We start from the raw sequence: 25,473 nt of genomic DNA, 5'->3' as shown, positions 1-25,473 counted from the left end.
CAAAACTGCTAAGCGCCGCTTGTTTTAGGCTTTAATTAATCAAATTAAACTGTGAGTTATTTATTGCACTCCCTTCACATAGGACCCACGCAACGCAAATCCCCTTACACACCCTGTCCAAAACAAGACAGACGCGAGGGGCATACACGTCAAATTGAAATCTTGCCAACGGCTGTTCGTGAATGAATTTGACCCGTCACTAAAATTGTTTGTACTATATAATTAACAAGTTTATGTCATTTTTATTGGAAATATAATCCGTAATTGCCATTTTTGAATTAGAACAATATTACTCTGATCAAGTAGCTGCTAATTTAATGATGATTTTCTGTCCAATATTAGTAGAAATTTCAATTTCAATTTTTTGATAAATTATTTTATGGTTCTAAAGTTTTGTTTGCAAGATATAACCAATTTACGTGTTATTGTTATACTATAGTAACAACAAATATCCACTTACATAACACACGTACGAAATCACATGCTCGTATATAACAAATAGGCTAACGCCTAAACACAAAGACCCTATTTGATTCACGTTACATGATTTGAGAAATCACTTCTTATGTCATTTATCAATGGATGAAAAATAGAAGATTTATTTCTCACGTTTGTTAATATAGGAAAAGTAACCGGGAGATATCACTTTATTTCATTTCCCATATTTGTTTTGAGTATGAATAGAAAACAAAGTTTGTATAATTTTCCAATTATACACATATTAAATCAAATAAAAAAATAAATGCATTTAATAATATATTGTAATTCTAAATTGTTAATGAGGACAAAATGATTATGAAAAATGTGTATTTAATGTTTGTTTATTTTCCCACACGTTTCTATGAGGAGGGAAAACAAAACCCAAGTTCGTAGAAGGGATTCATTTTCCCCAAAACTTTCATATGTGTCAAATAATTATTTCTCATGTCTGAACTTACTATACATGGAAAAAGAATTGATTTTCCATCCTCAAATTTCCTTTTCCATAAACCAAATGGGACAAAAAAGAAAAGGGTTAATGGCTTTATTAGTCCCTGAACTTAGACTCGATTTGCATTTGAGTACCTCAATTTATAAAATGGTTCCCGTGATCCTTCAACTTCATTTCGTTAAGACAAATGGTCATATTGTCAATTTTGTTAACTTTTATGTTAAATACAGGGGTAAAATAGTATTTTTATATTTTTTTACATTTTAAATTTATTAAAATATAAATAAAATATTTATTAACAAAAACGTGAACTTCCACGTGGACAAAAAAAGTAATAAGAATAATTCAAATATTAATTTTAAAAAAACGTGATGTTCTTTTACAATTTTAAAGATATAATTTTTTATTCATTTTTATGGTTTTAATATAAAAATACCATTTTACCCCTGCATTTAACAGAAAAAGTTAACAGAAGTAACGGTGGGACTAGTTGTCTAAATGAAACTAAAGTTAAAGGACCACTAATATTTTAAAATTAGAAACGCAAATCCTCCAAATTGGAGGACTAATAAAATCATTAACCCAAAAGAAAACAACCAACCACTAAAGAAACGGGGCCTGAAAGCACCACTAACATCAGCAGCCAGAATATCCACAAGGAAGGAACTACAATTATTTTAAGTTTCCTCTAAAATAACTATCCATCAAGCCTCACTAAATTGGGACCGTTAATGTATGTTTTACACATAGGCCAAAGGGAAAAATAGGCGGTTGTTGAATTGGATATTATGGGAGAGCTGGGCTATAAGCTGGTGGGGCTGCTAGTCCAACGGACAACCAACGAGTGGGATTGGATTGGGTCCATTGGGGTGGGGGGCTGTGCAGTAAATGCAGTGTCCAGGTGTCCACGTTGGGATGTGTGACACGTGTTGCTGTTGTTGCTTAATGGATCATGGGTTGGACAATTGGATGTCCAACCGTATCCAGCTGGCAATTACTGCTCACGCCATAACCGTTTTCTCTACATCATCTTTTGCCCTCTTTTTTTTTCTTCATTTTTTATTTAATTTTAAAAAATAATTTTGGTTTCGCGATGAGATGATAGATTTCTGGTAACTGCTACTATCATGGTGTGAGTGAGGAGGACTCTCCCTTCCCTCCCCTCACATGCTCTGCTTTTCTCTTGTCCAATGTGTTCTTTCCCTTTTTCACTTGTTGACAATGACACTGGTATCACTTCTGTCCCATTGGCCTTCTCACTTATTTGAGAAAACAAAATCTTTCTCCAATTCAAATTTGGTATACAAACAATTCCCCCACACTAACTGATTGCATGACAAGTGCAAGAAGATTATTCTCTCATAGGAACTAATTATGTGACTGATATGTGAAAATTTGAATGTGAGTGACTCGTATACACCAATATAATTTTATGTACTACACTTTGGTTGTTGTATTAGTTCGATATGAGCATTAATGAGAGAGAGGGAATTGAATCTTGTACTTCGGTGCATGATAAATACTCTTAATTACTTGAGCGACAATTGTTAGTCAAGGTGTCATAGGTGAATATAGTTTATGATTTTAATTTTTGGAATATCCAATTATGATTTATAAATATAAAAGGATATTTCAAATTTGAAATCCCCTAGTTGATGAAAATAGAAAAAGGTTAAATACTTTTTTGGTCATTGGGTTTTACACGAAAATGCAATTCGGTCATTGAGAAAAAAATTTAGCCAAATTGGTCATTATGTTTTCCAAAGTATCTTCCGTTAACTTCCATTTAGTGCAATTTTATTTATTTTGTTTAAGAAGCATGTTCAATCTTCTTTCTCCAACTCAATGAGTTATGGTATATCGTGCAATTAGTGTTAAACAAATTGGGAGAAATATTGGGTTGAAATCGAAATTGTGAGTTACAATGTCACAGATTGGATGCAATATTGAAGCTTGAATCAATCGAGTGAGAACCGTGTTGTGACTTCGGATAGCAAGGAGACATAATCAATGTTATATAGAGCACCAAAATATATTGGTAAGTTGTTGATTTTATTTTAATTTTGTTTGGCCTTTTTGATTTTCTTTATACCACACAATTTCGATTTTAACCCAAGATCAATTTGTAAACCGTAATAGCACAATATACCCTAACTCGTTTAGTTAGACGAAGAAGTCTGGACGTGCTTCTTTAAAAAAAAATAATAATAATAATAACTGCACTTAAGAGAATATCTATAAATTGTAAACTTTTGGAAACACAATAACCAATTTGGATATATATTTTTTCCAGTGACCAAATAATTTTTTTTAAAAAAAACTATTATTAATCTTTTTTATATGAGAAAAAAAAAAAAAACCCTTTTGGGTACGGGACTATTGAATGAGCATGCTAGTAAGCTTTACAGACTGGAGTCAATGTTCACTTGGGCTAAAATGATGGGACTTGGGCCTTATCTACGACATTCAGAACCTTGTTGTTTTGATGTGTTACGGGCCGTTGGAGCTGACCTTTATTCTTAAGCAACGAAGATTTCACTGGCCCATGGGCTGAGCCTATTTTATCAACGGTTTTCTCCAAAGTCAGGGAAAAAAAAGAAGAAGTTATATTTACAGCGTATAGCCGTGCGGCTATAATATTTTTTTTAAAAACACCCATCCTTTTTAAAAAGTTTAAATTCGTATCGCCGCACGGCTATAATATTTAAATACTATATTTAAACAGTACAGCCGGTTGGCCATATCCAGGTTTTTTTAGTAAATAGTATAGCCGGACGGCTATACTCTGTAAATATCTACCCCAATTCTTTTTTTAATGTAATTATTTTTCAATGATTTTTGTTTATCTATAAAAGTAGTTTAGGGCATGATCCATTACTATTAGGCCATTGCCCGAGTCTCTATTTTACATTTTTTATTTTTTCACTTTCTCAAAGTTATTATTATTCGTATAAAGAATTTGTCATTTTTTCCTTTTAATACTTATATTATACACGTACGTATGTATTTTTTAATAATACTTCAATTTTCCGTATTTATCTTAAAGACTTTTTTTTTATCAAGCAAACATATAGTGCACGTATTGTATATGGATGTACATATTTTTCATGTTTAATACAAATATTTTTTACAAAATTTTTAATAATACACAAACAATACACGTATTATACACACAATAGTCACATATTATTGATTAAAAATAAAATATATTCAAACATTTAAATACTAATTATTCAGTAAGTAAATAATAATTAAAACATAAATACTAATTAAAGTAATTAAAAAAGAGATTCAGATTATGGAATTTAATGGGTATAGCCGTCCGGCTATACGTTTAAAGAATTATAGCCGCACGGCTATACATTTTAAATATTCTATTCACAGACTATAGCCGGACGGCCATACGCTTTACAAAAAAAAAAAAAAACTCTTGTCCTTTATTAAAAAAGTTTAAAATAGTATAGCCGAACGGCTATACATGTTTTAATAAATAGTATAGCCGCCGGGCTATACGCTTTAAACATCTACTCTGCAGATCTCTACAGGAAGGAAGGTATAGGCCCTCTCAAACCATATTTTGAGCCTTCCTCTAGAGTCATCAAAGATTAACACTTTCACTCCTCTTTTCATTGCTTCTCCTTTCTTTGAGAGTCTCCGAGTGTGTGTGTCTGGACCAGACTTCTTTGCTTCAGCACAGAATTCAGCCAAAGTTATTCTCAAGCAGCAGAGTTCAGAATTCAGGTAATTAATAATAATAGCACATTGGCATTTTATATGACTCTCAATTACAAATGTCAAGTGCAGCATAAATTTATTCATGTTTGTTGGTTTGTTATTCTGTTTCCATTGAGATACTTAAGAGAGTATGGAAGCAAAATGACAGAGCTATCAAAGAGAATAACAGAAGTTACACTGATGGGCTTAGGAGAAAACTTTGTGAAGGAATTTTTCGATTCTGAATTTCCTAACTGTCAGGGTTACCTGAGAATAATCAACTACTCACTCCCACAGACTGTTTTCATAACAAGGAGTTGAAGGGCTTGGCATGCACACTGAAATGAGCTGCATAACAATTGTTTATCAAGATGAAATTGGTGAGCTTCAAGTGAGATCCAAGGAAGGGAAATGGATGGACATAGAACCATGTGATGAAACTCTTGTGGTAAACGTAGGGGACTTGATGCAAGCATGGAGCAATGGCAAGTTAAGGTCATCTGAGCACAGAAGCAACGTGTTAGCAGATTCTCACTGGCTTTCTTTTGGTGCTTTGAATATGAAAAGGTGATTTATGCCCCACAGGAAGTGGTAGCAGATTATCTGAAGTTCAGAGAAAGCAATGAGGAAGGCAAGTTTGAGAAAGTTGGCTTCACTGTAAAAGAGTTTGCTGGAAATACAGGTTGAACATTGTTTAAAGTTATTGTATAGACGAATTTTTATAGTTGTTGATGGTTGATTGTTGATTATTTCCTTCATGAGAGTGGTTGCCATGAATATGGAAGCTAATTTGGGATTGAAAAATAAGAAAGCACTGGCCTTTGGGTGTGTCATTGATTAATGATGGGTTCTAAAACTTTATGTTAATTATCTTAAAAGCTTGCATCTTTTGATCCAAAAACCATATGTGTGTTTATATGATGAAATATTAATGCTGTTGCTGATGAGCAGGGGAACTGTGGGAAGTTTGTTTTGGTCAATCCCTCAAGATATGAATAATATGACTATTTGAATGAGGGAGGGAGGGAAGGGTTGAGATATATTTGGTGCTTTGGCTTGTTGGGATTTAATTCCATTTTTGGATCCGTTAAATGTTTTTGTTCCTAAATTATTTTGCTCATTAATTACTCGAAATTCTTTCATGAAATTATTTTACCAATAGTTCATCTTCTTTACAAGTAGGTTCAATTATTTTACCGATCACATATGTACTTATTAATGTGGGTCAATGAGTACATTTTTTCGCCAACGAGGGTTGGTTTAGTTGATAAGGTCCTTATACTATGTGTAATCCCACCAGTGTTTGAGTCTCGCTGCCAACAGTCTTCGTTAGTGTGCGATATGTAATTTCCTATATAAATTCATACCGATGTTAGATAGCAGTTGAGTGTCATGCGTAAGTCCTTCTGGTTTGAGATTGTGGGTGTGCTCTAGCGCTAGTGGTGAGAGTAGCCAATCTCCCCATAAAGCTTTCTTCATTTAAAGAAAAAAAAAACAGAGTACATTTTTTCTTAATCCAGAGTTAAATTCCACTTTTGTCCTCAATTGCAAATTGCAAATTTTCATGGGTTGAAATGTAAATGAAATTAGGCAAAGAGCAAAATTTAATAGTCTCCCGCGCGTTTAAAAAGGAAAGGGCTCTCAAGACTGGGAGTTTCTTATATATACGAAGAGCTCACCGCTTTTTCGAAACCCTGGTTTTTGGGGTTTTAAATTCCAAACTCTCTCATTCGGTGGCCAAAAAAGCACCCAACGACGAAGACGAAGAAGACGACGACGACTTCGCACTTCTCCGAACCACCTATCTACTGCACGAGGATCCGTAGGGCTAGGGCAAGGTAACCATGGGCGTTGAGTTTAGGGACGGCGAGTCAGGTTTCCGTGAGATAGGAGACCATGATTTAATCTATCGCGTCAGGAAATCTCTTTGCTCAGTCGCATCGGTAAGCGTTTCGAAACAAATTGGCTTTTAGTGCGATTGTCGTGGATTGTTTGGTTCGGATATTAGCTTGAAAAAGTTTAAACCTTTGGCTCAGGGTGATACTGAGGATTACCGAGAGCTCCTTAGTGCTATGAACCGCGAAAAGCTTGGCATTGAGGAAGCAGCTATGCTTGTGGTATGTAAAATGTTCTTAACGATAATCAATTAGTTTGGTTTCACTTGAATTCATTTTGTTTGGTTTTGAATTTTTTGTTTGTTACTCGGCAGACAAATTTGAATGCACTATCTGGATCAGTTACTTACATAGAAAACGTTCAACACGATGAACTTCTCTCAGCAGTAAGTTGTCTTATGGATTTTGTTTTTGTTCTGTTTGTTTTTAATCCTTAGTTGGCTTTTTTATTAATTATTCATAGCAAAAATGTCTCAGATTTTTGACAAGAGCTTGTGGGACTATAAGCCTGATGTGATGGATGCATTGATTAAATTCATTAAATTATTGGTACGTGGGTTTTATATAGTTTTCCATTTGTATTTTTCAAAGCTATTATAATGAACTGGTAAAACTGATTGATTTTCACTTCGCAATGCTGCAGGCTATTTCAAGTGGGAAGTATGTTGACCGTTGTTTGAAGATGCTCACCGACCAGTTCTGTCCACCTGATAGGTTGCTGATTTTGAAAATTCTTGCAAGAAAGGACCAAGTTTTATCTCGTGTGCATTCAGCTCTGAAATATATAGCTGATATGATGCCACTTTCCCCTATGAGACTAGGGCCAATTGTTTTAGATGGAATGCCACCTTCTCGTTGTAGTAAGATCCGTGTAAGTTACATGTGCACTTACCCATCTGGTTCCAAGATGTTGTTAACTCAAAAAGATATCATTTTAAATCTTCGTTAGCTTTCTGATGGTACATAGGCCAGAGATGGATTTCAAAGCGGCCATGATCGTTTAGCCTTTTGTTTCGCGATGTATAGCATGTAGCACTGCACGTTCTTCAAATATTTTCATCTTCTGAATGACCGAATTGCTTATCATTCCAGTGTTCTGTAGATTGCTAAATATATGATATGCGATATTGCTCTTGTAGACTCCTAGTCTTGTGATATACGTAGAGAACATGTTGAAGTTGGATCTCGGAGGATTTGTTCGGAACCTCATGCTTGCAGGTGTCGTGGATTTTCTGCTATATCTGGATGTATGTATATTCAATGTACAATTTATTTAGTTGTTGAAAGAAATAAATTCATTTATTCATGACAACATTATGAAGTGGCTTCCTGCAGTTGCAGATTGGATTGGATAGTAATGGAATATTTGAGATGGAGCAAGAAGATGTGAATGAGTCTACAGATCATGATCTGAATGATGACAGTGAGGTATGATTGAATTTGTTAAAACTACGTAAATGGGACACATGATGCATCATGCACGAAAGCCTTGGATTTCTTTATGAATTAGGAGGATGGAGAATTAAGTTGAAAGAGGCTGAGATTCAGAGCACAGTTAGGATGTATGGTGGAAACCCTCTAGATAATATTTGTTTTGGTCCTCACATCGTTCATGTTATCTTATTAGCTGGTTATGATGATTTTAGCCCTTCATTGTAAAGTGATTTAACTTCATTTATACAGCTTCCTAGACAATCAAGTCCGAACAATTCAGAAGCAAAAGCATTTGATGAAAAATTGGATAGCTTGATGGTGTTAATTTTTGAGCATCTTGAATCTTGTGGTCGCCATTTGATCCAGGTATCTTTCAAATAAACTTAAAAAAAAAAATTATTTGGTTTTCAATTGAGGTATCTTTCAATCTTTTGTTTTCTGGTCCACATATTCAATACAATCGTCTCCCAATCTAGTATTCACAATTTTTTCCTATGTATATGGTGTGTTTAGACCTTTCAAACTCTTCTGGACTCATTTATGAAGACTGTTTTGACTGCATACAAATCAAAATTTTCCCAGGTAAGCATAGGAAATTACCATATATGTTATTTTTTATTTTACTTTTTAGGCTTTATGGCATATCTAGTGGTTTATTTTAATCCTCATATTAAGTTTATTTTTCCCTTGTTACAGTTTGTGATATTCTATGCGTGTGCTCTTGATCCTGGAAACTGCGGTGTGACATTTGCTTTGAAGCTTGAAGATAAATTTTTTTGCAGTACTACCGTCCCAAACATCAGGTAATATGCTTTTTTAAACATCGATTTCCCTTTTTTTCTTAGTTTTTAAGTTGGAGAACAATCATATCATGGATTGCTTTTAGGATTTACAGTGGACTTCAACATTTCATGTGCAGGTTTTAGTATTTGACACTTTTCTAAGGATCATCTGGACTTGTATTTAGCACCCATTATGATACAACATAGTTTATATTATATATATATATGTATGTGTGTATATATACGAGGCATGTTTAACATTCCTATTAATCTACCCACTGCACATTTTTGGGAAACCTGGGAAGAGTCAATATGGTTTAAAATTTGTTTTCTTAAATCACAGAGGTGGATGCAATTTGTTGCATCCCTTCTCAAATATTTCTTTTTTCTTTTGGTGTGTGTTTATGATATCCAAAGAGGAAATTTTGAAAATCATAAATTTCATATTTTACATGTTTGGGGAGCATTGTTATATATAGTACTGATTTCTCTTTTGGGTTTCTTGCAGAATGAGTGCTGTTGCTTATCTTGCTAGTTATTTGTCTCGGGCGAAATTTCTGTCAGTCTCTGTGGTTGCTGGCACCCTGGAAAGGTTGTGTACAAACTTAAATAGTCCCATCCCCATCTATCTGTATTGTTATAGTGACCTAACATTGAGACATAAGAAAGGAAAGACCGAAGGAATTATCTAATGCAGTTGTCATATGTTACTCTGGTTCCAGGTTGGTGCATTGGTGTTTCAAATATATCGAAATGCAGGATGATGAAATAAATCCAGAAGCTCATAGAATATTTTATTCTGGATGTCAGGTTTTCATTATTATTTTTTAACTTAGAAATAATTTCTTCAAAGTTATAGTAATCAAATATTTCAGCTTTCATTATTAACAAGATGGCATGCGAGGAGAATAAACTTCTGTTTATAAACTGAATTTCATATTGAAATATGCTTTTGTTTTAGAGCACAGGTTGTGCCATGCTGTCTGGACACCTATGATTTTTTTTTTTTTTCAGTTGCATTATTGCATTATTTTATTCCTATGCTTAGGTTGCTTATATTTTGTCATATCTTTTGCAATAGCAAATTAACTTTAAATACGTGCAATCAGAGCGAAGCATTCCTATTAATGGTTATTTATTGGTGCAACAGGCCATCTTGTATTTGCTGTGCTTCCGAATGAGATCAATGATGGATGATCCTCAGCTGAAGCCATGGCTTGTTCGTTTGCCTTTAGAGTCGATTTTGAATAATAAGTTGAGCCCGCTGAAGGTGAGTACTGTTTCGGGTACAACCATAAACTTGTAGGACTTTTACATGTAGCCTAACCCTGGTTGATAAACAGGCATCATTATCATATTTTCGTTGATCTTTCTAGCCTTTGGCCTTTAATTCTCCTTCATACCATTTGAGGATGATGCATTTATGTCTAAAACTATCAGATCATAGTGCCTAATTTCAATCTTCAATTTGAAAGGTGTGTCTGCCTTCCATTGTATTGGAGTTTCTACGGCAAGCAAAAGCAGCTAGGTTATTTATGACATCTGAGAAATTCAATTTTGACGACTACCTGGAATCAGAACTTTCAAGGGAATTTGGTGGGAGGGAAAGGCTCGACATGTTCTTCCCTTTTGACCCATGTCTGCTGAAAAAAAGTGACAGGTTTGTAGCAGCTTTACATTGATCCTTTCAGTAGATGTCTTTTCATCTAAATCTCATATGAACATTGGAAAAACTCTGGTTGGATGCATGAAATTGACTGGAATCATGATAATACTAGAATGAAAATGCATTCCTTGAACATAAATTTGGGACACCCAGCCTTTTGGGAATTACAAATAAGTCCCTAGATCAAGTTTAATGATCTGTACACGTCCACATTTCTTTTGTGTAGTTTTTCTTTGAATGCTTTGCTGACATTAGCTTTTTCTGTATACAAAGTTACATCCGGCCAAACTTCATTTTCTGGTCAATGGTTCAACCCACATATGATGACGAAGATTCCAGTGATGAAGACGTCGGTGAAGCTTTTGCAGGTGACGATGATGATGACGGTGGAATGGATTATGGGATTATGCAGAGCTTGGAGGAACAGCATTTTGATTTTGATGAATTCGACTCTTCATTGAACAAAATGTCTATCACACCAAAAGATTCCTTACATAGTAGGTTTGGTGGTGCAATAAACCAACCCATGCGAATGCCCTCGAGAATTAGACCGTCAACAAGTCCGGAATCATTGTAAACTAAACCCTCTTTTCTTTAATGGAAGTTGCAAGCCGCCAAACTGTATTGGTTGTACAAACAGACATTATGATGGCTTCAGATGAATGTGGCAAGCTGATGATGAGTGAGATGCGAGGTGGTAGACTTTGGTCTCTAGTTATTTATTTATTTATTTTGGGTATTAATCTCCTTTGAATTTGGAGAATATGCCTACTGATGAGCTTGATTTTAGTTCCTGTTGGTTTTTTTGTTCCCATTTGAATTGTGGCAAAAACTTGGGTAGATACAGCAATTAACACAGTTGAATATATTATAGCGAGGCTAATTTTCTTTATTAAGTTCCATATTTTCAAAGGCTCCTTCCTGTACTGAGTGGTTGTTTGTGTTTCCTATCCAATTCCACGCCCATTTTAGGGTTTGCATTCATTATTGACCTTTTATTTTTGTTGAGCACAAGCAATAGTCTAAAGTACATGAGGATGAGATTTTCTCACACAATATCACTGTGTCATGGGACTTTAAATATGAGACCACTAGTCTACAAGTTAATGTTCTTTTTCATTGGGTTACATTCCATTAGCATAGAACTTATTATGATATCAATCAAAGGTAAATTTTTTCAGAAACCAACGCATAATTTTTATTTCAAGGCATATGAGGATAATAAAATGGGGGTTATTCGAGTATGTAATAAGAGAAATTCAATTCACAATGTGTAGATCATAATGTATCTTTTTGTACAATATAACTTAAGTAGAGGCGGAGATTGACATGACATGTAACAAGATGACTCTTCTCTAGTAAAGAAATGTTTTGGATGGAGCTAGAAGAACATGTAGGCAATGACAGTAAGGTATAATTGAATTGGCTTAGAGCTTAAGTCCCGTTTAGTTCACGAAAATAATTTTACGGGAAAGATGAATTTGTGACACATTTTGGGAAAAGTTTATTAATACCTGTCCAATTTCCATACATCTTCAATGGTCCATGGGGCTGAGACTATTTTATTACATTTTCTGCTAATGCAACGGTGAAAATTCCAATTTTGTCCTAAAATGCAAATTACAAATTTTCACTGGGTTGAAATGCAAATCAAATTAGGTAAGACCAAAATTTAATAATAGTCTCCCGCGTTTAAAAGGGAGGGGCTTCAACTGAGGGAGTTAGTTATCTATCTATATACAAAGGGGGCGGCCGCTTTTTTCGAAACCCTGATTTTTTGGGGGTTTACATTCCAAACTCTCTCACTCGCTGGCCGACAAAGCACCGACGACGACTCCATAGCCGCAGCTCAAACGAAGAAGAACACTACGACTTCGCACTTCTCTTAACCACCTATCTACATCTCGGCTGAACCGGAACCCAAGGCCTAGGGCATCCTCACTGACAAATTGCAGGAGGATCCGTAGGGCTAGGGCAAGGTAAACATGGGTGTTGAGCTTAGGGACGACGAGGCAGCTTTCCGTACGATGGGAGACCATGATTTGATCGATTCTTACCTGGTTTATCGCGCCAGAGACACTCTTTGCTCAGTCTCGTCGGTAAGCATTTTCGAACTAGCAAGTTGGCTTTTAGTACGATTGTTGATTGTTTGGTTCGGATTTCAGCTTGAAAAGTTTGAACCTTTGGCTCAGGGTGATACTGAAGATTACCGGCAGCTCCTTAGCGCTATGAACCCCGAAGAGCTTGGCGCTAATGAAGTAGCTATGCTTGTGGTATGTAACATGTTCGTGCCTATAATCATTTGATTTTGTTTCACTTCAATTCATTTTGTTTGGTTTTGAATTTTTCGTTTGTTACTCGGCAGACAAATTTGAAAGCACTAGCTGGAGCAGTTGCTTACATAGACAACGTTCTGCATAATGAACTTCTCTCTGCAGTAAGCTGTCTTATGACTTTTGTTTTTGTTCTGTTTTCTTTTAATCCTTAGTTGGGTTTTATTAATTATTCATTGCAAAAATATCTCAGATTTTTAAGATGAGCTTGTGGAACTATAAGCCTGATGTGATGGATGCATTGATTGAATTCATTGAATCCTTGGTATGTTGGTTTTATATGTGTCTTTACAAAGCTTTTAGAATGAACTGGGAAATTTTTTAGATTGATTTTCACTTTGCAATGCTGCAGGCCACTTCAAGCGGGAAGTATGTTGATGATTGTTTGGCAATGCTCACATGCCAGTTCTTTCCACCTGGTAGTTTGCCACTTCCGAAAATTCTTGCAAGAAAGGACGGAGTTTTGTCTCGTGTGCATTCATCTCTGAAATATATAGCTGATTTGGTGCCACTTTCCCCTGTGAGACTAGTGCCAATTGTTTTAGATGGAAAGCCACAATATCGTTTTAATAATACTAGTGTAAGTTAAATGTGCACTTACCCATCTAGTAATTGACGTTGTTAACTTAAAAGATATCATTTTCAATCTTTGTTAGCTTTATGATGGTGCATAGGCTAGAGATGGTACGTGGCCATGAACGTTTAGGTCAATGTTTAGTGATGTATATTATATACCATTTGTACATTCTTCAAATTTCTTATTCTTTTGAATGTCCGCATTGCTTATCATCCTTGTGTTCTGTTGATTGCTAAATATATAATATGCTATATTGTTCTTGTAGACTCTTAGTCTTGTGATATACGTAGAGAACATGTTGAAGTTGGAGAGTGGCGTGCTTGGAGAAGTTGTTCGGATCCCAATGCTTGCGGGTGTTGTGGATTTGCTGCTAGACCTGGATGTATGTATATTCAGTGTAGAATTTATTTAATAGTTGAAGGAAATTAATTTTTTTCTCATGACAACATTATGGACTGCCTGCCTACAGGTGGAGATTGGATGGGAAGACATAAAAAATGACTCTAGTAAAGGAATATTTGAGATGGAGCTAGAAGATGTGGACGAGTCTAGAGATGATGATCTGAATGATGATAGTGAGGTATGATTGAATTTGTTAAAACTACGTAAATGGAACATATGATGCATTATTGAAGAAAGTCTAGGATTTCTTTATGAATTAGGAATATGGAGGTTAAGCTGAAAGAGGCTGAGATTCAGGCACTATTAGGATGTATGGTGTAAACCGTCTTGACAATGGTTTTTATTAAAGCAATGTTAACAAGGAGTTGCTAAGAAGGTTAGCATGCATGAGGGAAAGAGGTGGATTCAAATTCTTATGAAGAAAGATAAGATGGGGAGAGAGTGAGGGAGAAGCAGAATATGAATTTCTAGCACAGTTACTACTTTGGACAGAGTTTATTAATATTTGTTTTGGTCCTCACATAATTACTATTTTGCTTCACTGCTTATGTTGATTTTAGCCCTTCATTGTAAAGTGATTGCACTTTATTTATACAGCTTCCAAGACAATTAAGTCGGAAGACTTTAGGAGGAAATTCATTTGCTGAAAAATTAGATAGCTTGATGGTGTTAACTTTTGAGCATCTTGAATCTTGTCAAGTAGCTGACCGTTTGATCAAGGTATCTTTCAAATATTTTTTCAATTTTCTTTGGGTTTTGATTAAGGTATCTTTCAATATTTTGTTTTCTGGTTTACATGTCAATATGATCGTCTCCCAATTGACATTTTGTTTCTTATGTATATGACGTGTTTAGATCTTTGATACTCTTCTCGAGTCATTTAAGAAGACTGTTTTGACTGCATACAAATCAAAATTTGCCCAGGTGAGTGTACAAAATTATTACGATATATGATTTTTATCATTTTATGCTTTATGTCATATCCAGTGGTTTATTTTAGTCCTCATTAAATTTCTTTTGCCTTATTTCAGTTTGTGATATTCTATGCATGTTCTCTTGATCCAAACAACTGCGGTGTGACATTTGCTTTGATGCTTGAACATACTTTCTTTTTCAGTACCCACCCCCCACTTCTCAGGTAATATGGTTTTTGTTTTTTTAATGATGAGTTGGAGAGTTGCTTTTAGGATTGTGATCCACTTAAAGTGGACTTAAAAATTTCATATTTTTATTTATTTATCAGCTATACCATTTTATTTCTAGTTTCCTCTAATTGCTATTATACCTTGCATTTATATGGGACCTTTGAATTCAGGTTTGATACTTTTCTGGGGAACATCTGGACTTTTGTTTAGTACCCTTTATGATACAATATATAACATGGTTGATCACCCACTGCACATGTTTGGGAAACCTGGGAGGGTATCTGTATGGTTTAAATTTTTGGTTTTCTTAGACCATAGAGGTGGATGCAGTTGGTTGCATGGGCCTCACTAAAATACTTTTTCTTTTCTTCTTCTTTTGGTGTGTGTTTACTAGGAGAATATCTTGAGTTCTTGTATTCATCTGTAACTATTACGGTCACGAGAGGACATTTTGAAATCTCACATTTCAAGTTTTACATGTTGGGGGCATTGCTGTAGTACTGATTTCTCTTTTTGTGTTTCGTGCAGAATGAGTGCCGTTGCTTATCTTGCTAGTTATTTGTCTCGTGCTAAGTTTCTGTCAGTCTTTGTGGTTGCTGGCACACTGGAAAGGTTGTGTGCAAACTTAAATCCCCATTCCTATCTAATCTGTATGATTACAATGACCTAACATTGAGACAAAAGAAAAGAAAGGCCAAAGGAATCTGTCTAATGCTGTTGTCATATGTTACTTCGGTTCCAGGTTGGTGGATTGGTGTGTCAAATATGTCAAAATGCAGGATGATGAAATAAATCCAGAAGCTCATAGAATATTTTATTCTGGATGTCAGGTTAGTGTTTTTATTTATTTAAATTTTTACTTGGAAATAATTTCTTCAAAATTATAGTAATCAAATATTTCATCTTCATTTTTAACAAGATGTCATGCAAAGAGAATAAAGTTCTGTTTATAAACTGAATTTCGTACTGAAATATATTTTCATTTTTATCTCAAGGAAAAAAAGAGAAGAAGAAATGTTTATGCAATGGAAGTATAAACATTGAGATGATAATGAGTGTATTGTGGAGCACAGGTTGTGCCATGCTGTCTGTACACCTATGATGATTTTTTTTTTCTTAGTTGCATTATTTTATACCTGTGCTTCTATGCGTAGGTTGCTTAAATTTGTCATATCTTTTGCAATAGCAAATTAACTTTAAATATATGCAATCAATGTGAAGCATTTCTATTAATGGTTATTTATTGGTCCAACAGGCCATCATGTATTTGCTGTGCTTCCGAATGCGATCAATGATGGATGATCCTCAGCTGAAGCCATGGCTTGTTCGTTTGCCTTTAGAGTCAATTTTGAATAATAAGTTGAGCCCGTTGAAGGTGAGGACCGTTTCTGGTTACAACCATATAATTGTAGAAGGTTTTTTTACATGTACCCTAACCCTGGACAATAAACAGGCGTCATTGTTATATTTTCCTCATCTTTCTAGCCGTTGGCCTCTAACTCTCTTTCATGCCATTTGAGGATGATGCATCTACCTCTTAACACTATCAGATCATAGTGCCTAATTTCAATCTTCATTTTGAAAGGTGTGTCTGCCTTCCATTGTATTGGAGTTTCTACGGCAAGCAAAAGCAGCTAGGTTATTCATGACATCTGAGAAATTCAATTTTGACGACTACCTGGAATCAGAACTTTCAAGGGAATTTGGTGGGATGGAAAGGCTCGACATGTTCTTCCCGTTTGACCCATGTCTGCTGAAAAAAAGTGACAGGTTTGTATTAGCTTTGAATTGTTCTTTCAGTAGGAGGTGCCCTTTTATCTAAAATCACATACATTGGAAAAACTCTGGTTGGATGCATGAAATGGACAGGGATCATGATAATTTCAGAATGAAAATGCATTCCTTGAGCCTTTTTTTTTTTGGACGAAAACGTTCCTTGAGCATAAAATTTGGTACACCTAGCCCTTTTTGGGAAATGGACTTAAGTCCCTACATCAAAGTGTCTTATTTGATGATCTGTTTACGTCCGCAAAGATCATGTCCACACTTCTTTTGGGTGTGTGAAAAAGGAAAACTTCCTTAAATGTAAGAATCAAATGTTTAAAGTTGATTTGAATGCTTTGCTGACACTGTTTTTTCATTTCTATATATATATAAAGTTACATCCGGCCAAACTTCATTTTCTGGTCAATGGTTCAACCTACATACGATGACGAAGATTCCAGTGATGAAGATGTCGGTGAAGCTTTTGGGGGTGACAATGACGGTGGAATGGATTATGGGATTATGCAGAGCTTGGAGGAACAACATTTTGATTTTGCTGAAGTTGGCTCTGCATTGAACAAAATGTCAATCACACCAAAGGATTCCTTACTTAGTAGGTTTGGTGGTGCAATGAACCAACCCATGCGAATGCCCTCGAGAATTAGACCATCAACTAGTCCGGAGTCTTTATGAATTGAAAGTGTGTAACCACTCTTTACTTTTGTGGAAGATGCAAACTGCAAAACTATGTTGCTTGTACAAACAGACATTATGTTGGCTTCAGAGGGTTGTGGCAAGCTGATGATGAGTGAGATGCGTAGTCGTAGACTTATGTTTCTAGGTTTTTTTTTAAATTAAATTAAATTTATTTAAATTATCCATTTATTTATTTTGGGTATCATGTAGCGGTTTATGGAGCCTTGCGTTTCTTCCCTCAATGAATTTAATCAGAACGTGTACTATGAAAATTAGAGTTTTGAATTTGGACAATATGCCTTCTGATGAGCTTGTTTTTAGGTCTTATGGAACTTTTGTTCCCATTGGAATTGGGGCTGAGAGAGAGAGAGAGAGAGAGAGAGAGAGAGGCCTTCCATTCCATCCCATCATAATATCATCCGGTCAGCACGCACTAGTTTCTTGGCATGTTACGTTCAGTGTAATTAGTGAAACAACCTGGCCTAGTATAATGCTCAATTCTTGGCTGCACTTCCACCATACATCTCATCACATCCATATCACAAGTAGGCAGGTGATATGATAATACTAGAAAATGGAGGCCGGCTCTCTGAAAATGAGCCCAGAAATGCAGCTATAGCTGGTACCTCCTCTCCTCACAAGTTCCAGTTGAGGGAACTTGAGGCAATCACACGTCTAATATTCACTCATCTAGAACTCTCTTATTTACTGTTTTGAGAAGGGATTGAGGGAATTGGATTAGATCAGTCCATCAATTAACTGACAGACCAACAGACAAACAAACAAATAAACAAACAAACAAACAAAAAAACTCAAATTCTATAACTTCTAATGCCATCAGGACAGCTGATACTATCTTAAATTTCTCATTCCAGTCAGAATACCATAACGATACCCTTAAAAAAATCTAACAATCTGAATTCTAATTTTCACTAATAAGTGAAATACACATGCTTCAAAACCAAGATGCCTTTCCCTCCTACCACTTATTCTACATGCTCAAAGCTTTGGAATTTGAAATGACATGCGCCAAGGGGGGAGAAAAAGAGGTCTAAAGACACAAACCTCACTGTAAAAACAAGAATACGCTGCACGCATACATGACCGACTGGTAGGCAATTTCAATATTGTAATCTGATAAAAATATCAAACTTTCGGATGCAAGTAATGAAATAATTCAGATTTTCAAGCTATTCAATTCAAACTAGCATAATCCTACAATAGGGACTGTAAAATAAGTAAAAATAGTAGAAGATGGATATTTAATGGATCCAAAAACAGATTTCTTCATCCTGTCTCGTTCATTAAAATTTGTTCTCACTGAGCATCTCTTAGATCCCTCACCAATTCCAAGTAGTCAATCACTCTTACCCTCCTGAGAGTCAGTATCTAGCAAGTAATGTTTTGCTTTCAAAGCCGCCATACATCCTGCGTCATTACATAATGAAATAAATCATGTCCTAGATATAGCAAAGTTAGAAGAAGAGCTCCAGGCCCCTAAAGTAGGAGTTAAGTTATTGTGGTATTCAGCATTAAGCATGTGGAAATAAATATGAATAAACAAATAACAGTTCAATGCAACACAAATGTAGCTGATCAGACTCTCAAACAAAACAGAATCCATCAGTAACCTCTGAAACAACATCAGCACCTGTTTCAGAGGAAATTAGTAACAGATTATTCTAGAATGTGATGTGATTCAATGAAACAAAGTGCAAGGTTACTCAGTATTTGAGTACTAATTAATTACAGCCACAAGGATATTTTCAAATCTCTTAAAAATCAATAGAGAAAATCAATTGGCAAAAAAATGATGAACAAAGAGACGCTTCAACATCCCGTCCCAAGATTTAAATTAATTTTCAAAAATTCTAAAGTGAAAGGACGACTTTAATTAGTGGTTTAGAGTTGACTTTTTGCTTGGGGCTTGTTTTGGAAATTTTCTTGGTTCATTTATGTAGTGCTTGAGCTCACGAGTTCGTAGACACGCGATGGGCCCAAATCGGAGTTGAAATGAAGAAGTTATGATTTATGGAAGTGTAGTGACACAACCGTAATTTTTGCGAAGTTAAAATTTAAATGCCTCTCTCGCGTCCAGCGCGACTCTCTTTCTCTCGTTTCTCTCTCTTCGCGCAAACGGACCAGCCGCTCTAGACGGCGATTTCTCCCAACTCCGGCCACCTTTTCAGGTGAGACCGGTCCCAAAATCTTCATCTCTTCGTCCTCTATCTAACCCATCCCTTTTTCCAGCTCAAAAACCCAAGGAATTTCGGCTGGAATGACTGGAAATGTGGACCATTTTCGAAGCTTCCGACGCAGTTTCCGACGACTCCGGCCACCGTTTCCGTCGAGTGAGGTATGATTCTTCATCCTTTTTTCGTGATCTAGCTTTTTATATAAGTGGTTTGGATCGATCTTGGAGTTTTAGAAGTCAATCAGCACACCCATATAGGGCCGACGGTTTGGCCGTGATTTCATCTAGCTCCGGTAACTTTTTGGTCGGGATCCGAGACCAAAAGTTGCTCCCTTTGTTAGTCTGAACGCATTGGTATAGGTATTGGCCGGTGGTTTGGAGATTTTCCGTCACCAAAAAATCTCTCAAAACACCCACCGTTGCCAGAGGCGGATGGCGGCCCATTTCGTCCTAAAATGTTTCCCACGTCGACCTGAGAACAACTGTACGCTCATATTTGAAGTTGGTTACCGTTTAACTATCGAACGGATATTACACTTATTGTGCGATATTCGAGTTTGATAGGTTCAGACTGTTATATCGGTTTCAATTTCATTTATGTTGTTCTTTGTACCTCTAGGATTTTGTAAGAACTTACAGATCTAGATTGTGCGATTGGCTTAGATCCGACCACTCAATCGAAACCAAACCTTTGTGACTTGTTTAGTAGACGTTGTTGGACCTATATGAACTTTTGGATTGGAAATCGGAGGTCGTGAGCCCACGGGCCTCGTTGGCCTAATCGGGACAAATTGGTTAGGAGGTGTTTGTGGTTTTGTTGTTTGATTTTAAAATGATATTTTGCTATGCGAGTTTTATTAATTATTTTTGAAATGTTATATTTATGTATTATCGTGTGGATTTGGGTTGAGTTGATTTTAAATGTTTGGTGATATGTTTATGTTTATTTTTATATATGTGTTAAATGATTTGAAATTGGATTGTGTTGCTTTCGGAAATATTGATGTCTTCGAACATCTTGGTTGCCTTCAAGAATATTGATGTATTCGGATAACTCAGTTGCCTTCAAAAACATTGCCCCACAAGTGACAGGGACGCCCGAACCGTGTGGTACTAGGTGGGAGGGAGTGAAGGAGGATGTTTTAGGGCTTTTTATTTCATATTTCAGTATTTGGCGGGGATAGGTTTGATCCTAATGATTTTTTAGTTTTGATTTTTTTATTTATAGAATAAATGTATTACAATATTGATATTTTCATATCCTAATTTTGCATTTATGATATATATATATATATATATATATTTTTTTTACTCTTTTTTTTTTCTTTCTGTTTTTATATAGAGATAACATGGATAAGAAGGAGCATTTGTACAGTTTTGAAGATGAAAAGGAGAAGAATGAGGAGGTTGAAAATGAAAAGGAGAAGAACAATGTCAAGGTAGAAATTGGCTGTGGTGAGGCAATCCTCAAGGATGTACTGTCCCACTTGCCTGTGAAGTCTATGATGAGGTTCCAAGTGGTATGCAACAGGTAGCTCTCTGTCACGAGAACACCTAGCTTCATGAAGCTGCACAATCAACACTTGGGTCTACGGATAAGGCCCAGGTTTCACTTGCGCCATCGCAGCTCTGAAGCTCAAGAGATGGTATTTTGTTGCATAGAGCTGGATCCGATAAAAATACAACCAAACAGTAAATTATGACCGTTCCGCACAATCTTATTGAAGGAGAAGTAGAGAAAATGACTTGCCCCATAGTTTAGTTAACTTTTACTCGGTTGTAAATTGCTTTGTATGCGCTTGGATTTATTGACGTGTCGTATCGGTGGATATAGTTAACCCGTATACCGAACCCTGATCACCCTTCCGGTGTCTCAAATGTATCAACGGTTCATAGGTCCTGTGAGTTTATGTTATTGATAGTTTCGAACAAAATGAAATTGCGTTTCATTTCGGATATGATCTAAACCACCATCAATACAAGGTACTACAAGCCCAATGGGTTTATAAATGCCATAGAGCCATCCATTCAATAAGAAAATGACATGGCTTAGTGTTCTCGATTTCAAACTTGCTTATCTTTACTTTGGGCTCCAAAGAGTGGAGGATATCATCGACTCAGCTAATCTCACTTTGACGACGATTGCGTATCTTTTTCTATCAAATCATTCAAACAAGGTTTTATTCGTCAATGGGAGCATCTACCGACACCACAACCCCACTATTTTGGCATTTGATGTCAGATGGAGAGGTTTACATTGATCACAATGCTCGACACATTTAACCCTAATTTTCCTTTGGTTGAGGTGGACGGTTGTGGATCTGTAATAGCTACATGACATACATTGTCAGCCAAGGTTGTGGATTTTAGAAGCATTAAAAATACACATTTGGGAGATTAAGGAGGATGATTATATGACTTGTTGGAGACCTACCAAGGTAGGTTTGGACCATATGAGAGCTTTGTTCGAAATATCTCCAATTGAGATAATGTTGACAATGGTGCAATTGGCCTTTCGATTGCACATGAAGAAGTGCTACGGTTGCTTCTAGATATGCCCCCCCAGAACACTCCGCCAATCGATGTCACTTTGCCGCCACATCTTAGTTTGCGAGGCAAGCTTGCTGGTCTATCTTTTCTTAGGCAGCAACATTCGTTACTTTTTCCACATCTATGCTCTCTTTTCCGGTATGTGGATTCCATAGATGTGGAAAAAGTAATGAATGTTGCTGCCTAAAAAAAGATAAACTAGCAAGCTAGCCAAGCAAATTAAGATGTGACAACAAAATGACCTCGATTGAGCGGAGTATTCTGGTGGGGCATATCCAGAAGCTTCAACCGTAGCACTTCTTGATGTGTAGTAAAAAAGGCCAATTGCACAATTGTCAACATTATCTCAGTTTGAGTTATTTCAAACAAAGCTCTCATATGGTCCAAACCTACCTTGGTACGTCTCCAACAAGTAATATAATCATCCTCCTTAATCTCCCAAACATGTGTATTTTTAATGCTTTTAAGAATCCACAACCTTGGCTGGCGATGTATGTCAGTCGCTATTACAGATCCACAACCGTCCACCTCAACCAAAGGAAAATTAGGGTTAAATGTGTCGGGCATTGTGATCAATGTAAACCCCTCCATACTGACATCAAATGCCAAAATGGTGGTGTTGTGGTGCCAGTAGATGCTCCCATTGATGAATAAACCATTGTTTGAATGATTTGATAGAAAACGATACGCAATTGTCGGGGTTAAAGTGAGATTAGCTGAGTCGGTGATGTCCCTACACTCTTTGGAGCCCAAAGTAAAGATGGCAAGTTTGAAATCGAGAACACCAAGCCATGTCATTTTCTTATTGAACGGACGTCTCCATGGCTTTTCGAAAGCCCATTGGGCTTGTAGCACCTTGTATTGCTAGTGGTGTAGATCATATCCGAAATGAAACACAATTTCGTTTTGTTCGAAACTGTCAGATAACATAAACTCTCAGGGACCTATGAATCGCTGATACATTTGAGGACCCTCCGGAAGGGTGATCATGGTTAGGGTATACGAGTTAACTATATCTACCCGATACGACACGTCAATAGATCCAAAACTGCATACAAAGTAATTTACAACTTGAGAGTAAAAGCTAACTAAACTATGAGGCAAGTCATTTTTCTCTACTTCTCCTTCAATAAGATTGTGCGGAACCGTCATAATTTCACCTGTTTGGGTTGTATTTTTTACCGGATCCAGCTCTATGCAACAAAATACCATCTCTGGTTGGGCTTCAGAGACTGCAGTGAGCAGCAAGTGAAACTTGGGCCTTATCTGGAGACCCAAGTGTTGATTGTGCAGCTTCATGAAACTAGGTGTTCTCATGAGGGAGAGCCACCTCTTGCATACCACCTAGAACCTCAACATAGATTCATAGGCAAGTGGGACAGTACGTCCTCGAGGATTGACTCTCAGCCAATTTCTACCTTGACGTTGTTCTTCTCCTTTTCAATTTCAGCCAACCATGGGCGCAAGGCTTTGGAGACTTTCATCGAACAGCACAGCTGCTGGCCAAGGGGTTGCCTGAGATGATGGTAATATGCTTTATCTTTGACACTATCACTCTCTTTTTCTCATTGTTTTGCTGAGCTGAGTAAGCAAGAAAATAATTTTCTTTTAAGTTGTTTCTGTTGATTTACTAGTTTCATTATTTTGTTGTGCATTTACACTAAATAAAATTTCATTATTTAAGAACATGAAGTGAAAATAATCAAATCTTGTTTATTGATTTTTTGCCAATTGATTTTTAAGAGATATGAAAGTACCCTTATTGCTGTAATTAATTAATACTTAAATCCTGAGTCACCTTGCACTTTGTTTCATTGAATCACATCACATTGTAGAATAATCTGTTATTAATGTCCTCTGAAACAGGCGCTGATGTTGTTCTCTGCATCGAAAAGGCATTAGCTCAGTCTGGAGTGTCTAGGGAATATGTTCGTCACATCAACGCACATGCTACATCCACACCGGCTGACAGCCCAGAGACCTCAAAGAGTATAATGCTCTTATTCATTGTTTTGGCCAAAATCCTGAGGTAACCAAAATGCATAACATGTATTTTCTGTTTTCTTACTGTCATGTATGTATTCCCATGCTTGATAGCATCTCTACTCTAATGTTTACAGTTGAGAGTGAACTCTACAAAATCCATCATTGCTCGCCTACTTGGAGCAGCTGGTACTGTAGAGCTGTTGCACCACTAGAGGTAACTCATGTGATGTTTTTATCTTGGAAGTACTGTATAATTTGAAGTCTTGTTTGTAAAGACCAAATACAACTTAGTAATTTGAAGTACCTGGAAGTACTTACTTAGTACTGTATAATTTGAAGTCTTGTATGCAAAGACCAAATTCAACTTAGTTGCTGGTTTATTCATGACATCTGAGAAAATCAATTTTGACGACTACCTGCTGGAATCAGAACTTTCAAGGGACTTTGGTGGGATTGAAAGGCTTGACATGTTTGTTCCCATTTAACCCATGCCTGCCAAAATAAAAGTGACAGGTTTGTATTAGGAGTTTCCTTTCTCCCTAAAATCACATGTAACATTGGAAAAACTCTGGTCAGATGCCTGAAATGGACAGGAATCGTCATAATATTAGTTGTGAAAATGCATTCCTTTGAACAGAAAATTTGGGACACCCCAGCCCTTCTTGGGAAATACAAATAAGTCCCTACATCAAAGTGTCTTGTTTGATGATCTGTTCACGTCCACATTTCTTTTTTGTAGTTTTAGATGAATGCCTTGCTGACACTAATTTTTTCTCTGTACAAAGATACATCCGCCAAACTTCATTTTCTGGTCAATGGTTCAACCTACATATGATGACAAAGATTCCATTAATGAAGATGTTTGCGAAGCTTTTGCGGGTGATGATGATGGTGGAATGGATTATGGGATTAAGCAGAGCTTGGAGGAACAACATTTTGATTTTGCTGAAGTTGGCTCTGCATTGAACAAAATGTCAATCACACTAAAGGATTCCTTACATAGTAGGTTTGGTAGTGCAATAAACCAACCCATGCGAATGCCCTGGAGAATTAGACCGTCAACTAGTCCGGAGTCTTATAAATTGAAAGTGTGTAACCCCTCTTTACTTTAGTGGAAGATGCAAACTGCAGAACTGTATTGGTTGTACAACAGACATTATGATGGCCTCACAGGATTGTGGCAAGCTGATGATGAGTGAGATGCGTAGTCGTAGACTTCCCTTTCAAGTTTCATTTATTTATGTAGGGTATTATGGAGCCTTGCTTTTCTGCCCTCAATGAACTTAATCAGAACCTGTAGTATGCCAATATGCCTCCTGATGAGGTTGTTTTAAAGTTGTTGATGGAATTTTTGTGCCCATTTGACTTGGGGAAAAATTGGGTGGATGCAGCAATTAACCCAGT

The 25,473-nt window shown here is 36.4% G+C and overlaps 2 protein-coding genes, 1 long non-coding RNA gene and 1 pseudogene across 5 annotated transcripts; all 4 read left to right on the top strand.

Annotated features, from left to right (window-relative positions):
* Window positions 1-4,239: 4,239 nt before the first annotated feature.
* LOC148914585 (gibberellin 20-oxidase-like protein pseudogene) lies at window positions 4,240-5,332 on the top strand (annotated as a pseudogene).
* Window positions 5,333-6,309: 977 nt separating this feature from the next.
* On the top strand, window positions 6,310-11,314 carry LOC103340517 (RNA polymerase I-specific transcription initiation factor rrn3-like). 2 transcript variants are annotated; one of them, XM_089043625.1, is made up of 15 exons: window positions 6,310-6,588; window positions 6,682-6,762; window positions 6,855-6,926; window positions 7,018-7,089; window positions 7,184-7,411; window positions 7,680-7,787; window positions 7,882-7,968; window positions 8,224-8,340; window positions 8,488-8,556; window positions 8,671-8,777; window positions 9,265-9,348; window positions 9,479-9,566; window positions 9,907-10,026; window positions 10,232-10,416; window positions 10,696-11,314. In XM_089043625.1, exons 1-15 carry the CDS (start codon window positions 6,490-6,492, stop codon window positions 10,997-10,999), a joined length of 1,821 nt encoding a protein of 606 aa, XP_088899751.1. In that variant the 5' UTR covers window positions 6,310-6,489; the 3' UTR covers window positions 11,000-11,314. The 2 variants fall into 2 exon arrangements, with proteins under 2 accessions (XP_088899751.1, XP_088899750.1); XM_089043624.1 differs by having other exon boundaries at window positions 7,876-7,968.
* An 819-nt stretch (window positions 11,315-12,133) lies between these two features.
* Window positions 12,134-17,633, top strand: LOC103340471 (uncharacterized). 2 transcript variants are annotated; one of them, XM_089043623.1, is made up of 15 exons: window positions 12,134-12,521; window positions 12,615-12,695; window positions 12,788-12,859; window positions 12,949-13,020; window positions 13,108-13,335; window positions 13,598-13,714; window positions 13,802-13,912; window positions 14,332-14,454; window positions 14,590-14,658; window positions 14,766-14,872; window positions 15,408-15,491; window positions 15,622-15,709; window positions 16,135-16,254; window positions 16,465-16,649; window positions 17,039-17,633. In XM_089043623.1, the coding sequence occupies exons 1-15, from the start codon at window positions 12,408-12,410 to the stop codon at window positions 17,334-17,336; spliced, it is 1,869 nt and encodes a 622-aa protein (XP_088899749.1). In that variant the 5' UTR covers window positions 12,134-12,407; the 3' UTR covers window positions 17,337-17,633. The 2 variants fall into 2 exon arrangements, with proteins under 2 accessions (XP_088899749.1, XP_088899748.1); XM_089043622.1 differs by having other exon boundaries at window positions 12,146-12,521; window positions 12,588-12,695.
* Window positions 17,634-19,391: 1,758 nt separating this feature from the next.
* Window positions 19,392-25,404, top strand: LOC148914584 (uncharacterized). Its single transcript, XR_016122986.1, has 6 exons — window positions 19,392-19,695; window positions 20,876-20,972; window positions 23,534-23,609; window positions 23,950-24,112; window positions 24,204-24,283; window positions 24,855-25,404. It is a non-coding gene; the product is annotated as an uncharacterized LOC148914584 (long non-coding RNA).
* Window positions 25,405-25,473: the final 69 nt, after the last annotated feature.

Source organism: Prunus mume, linkage group LG8, assembly GCF_029339155.1.
Source record: "Prunus mume cultivar Tortuosa linkage group LG8, ASM2933915v1, whole genome shotgun sequence".
Taxonomy (NCBI): Eukaryota; Viridiplantae; Streptophyta; class Magnoliopsida; order Rosales; family Rosaceae; genus Prunus; species Prunus mume.
This window is presented reverse-complemented; position numbering and strand designations above follow the sequence as displayed.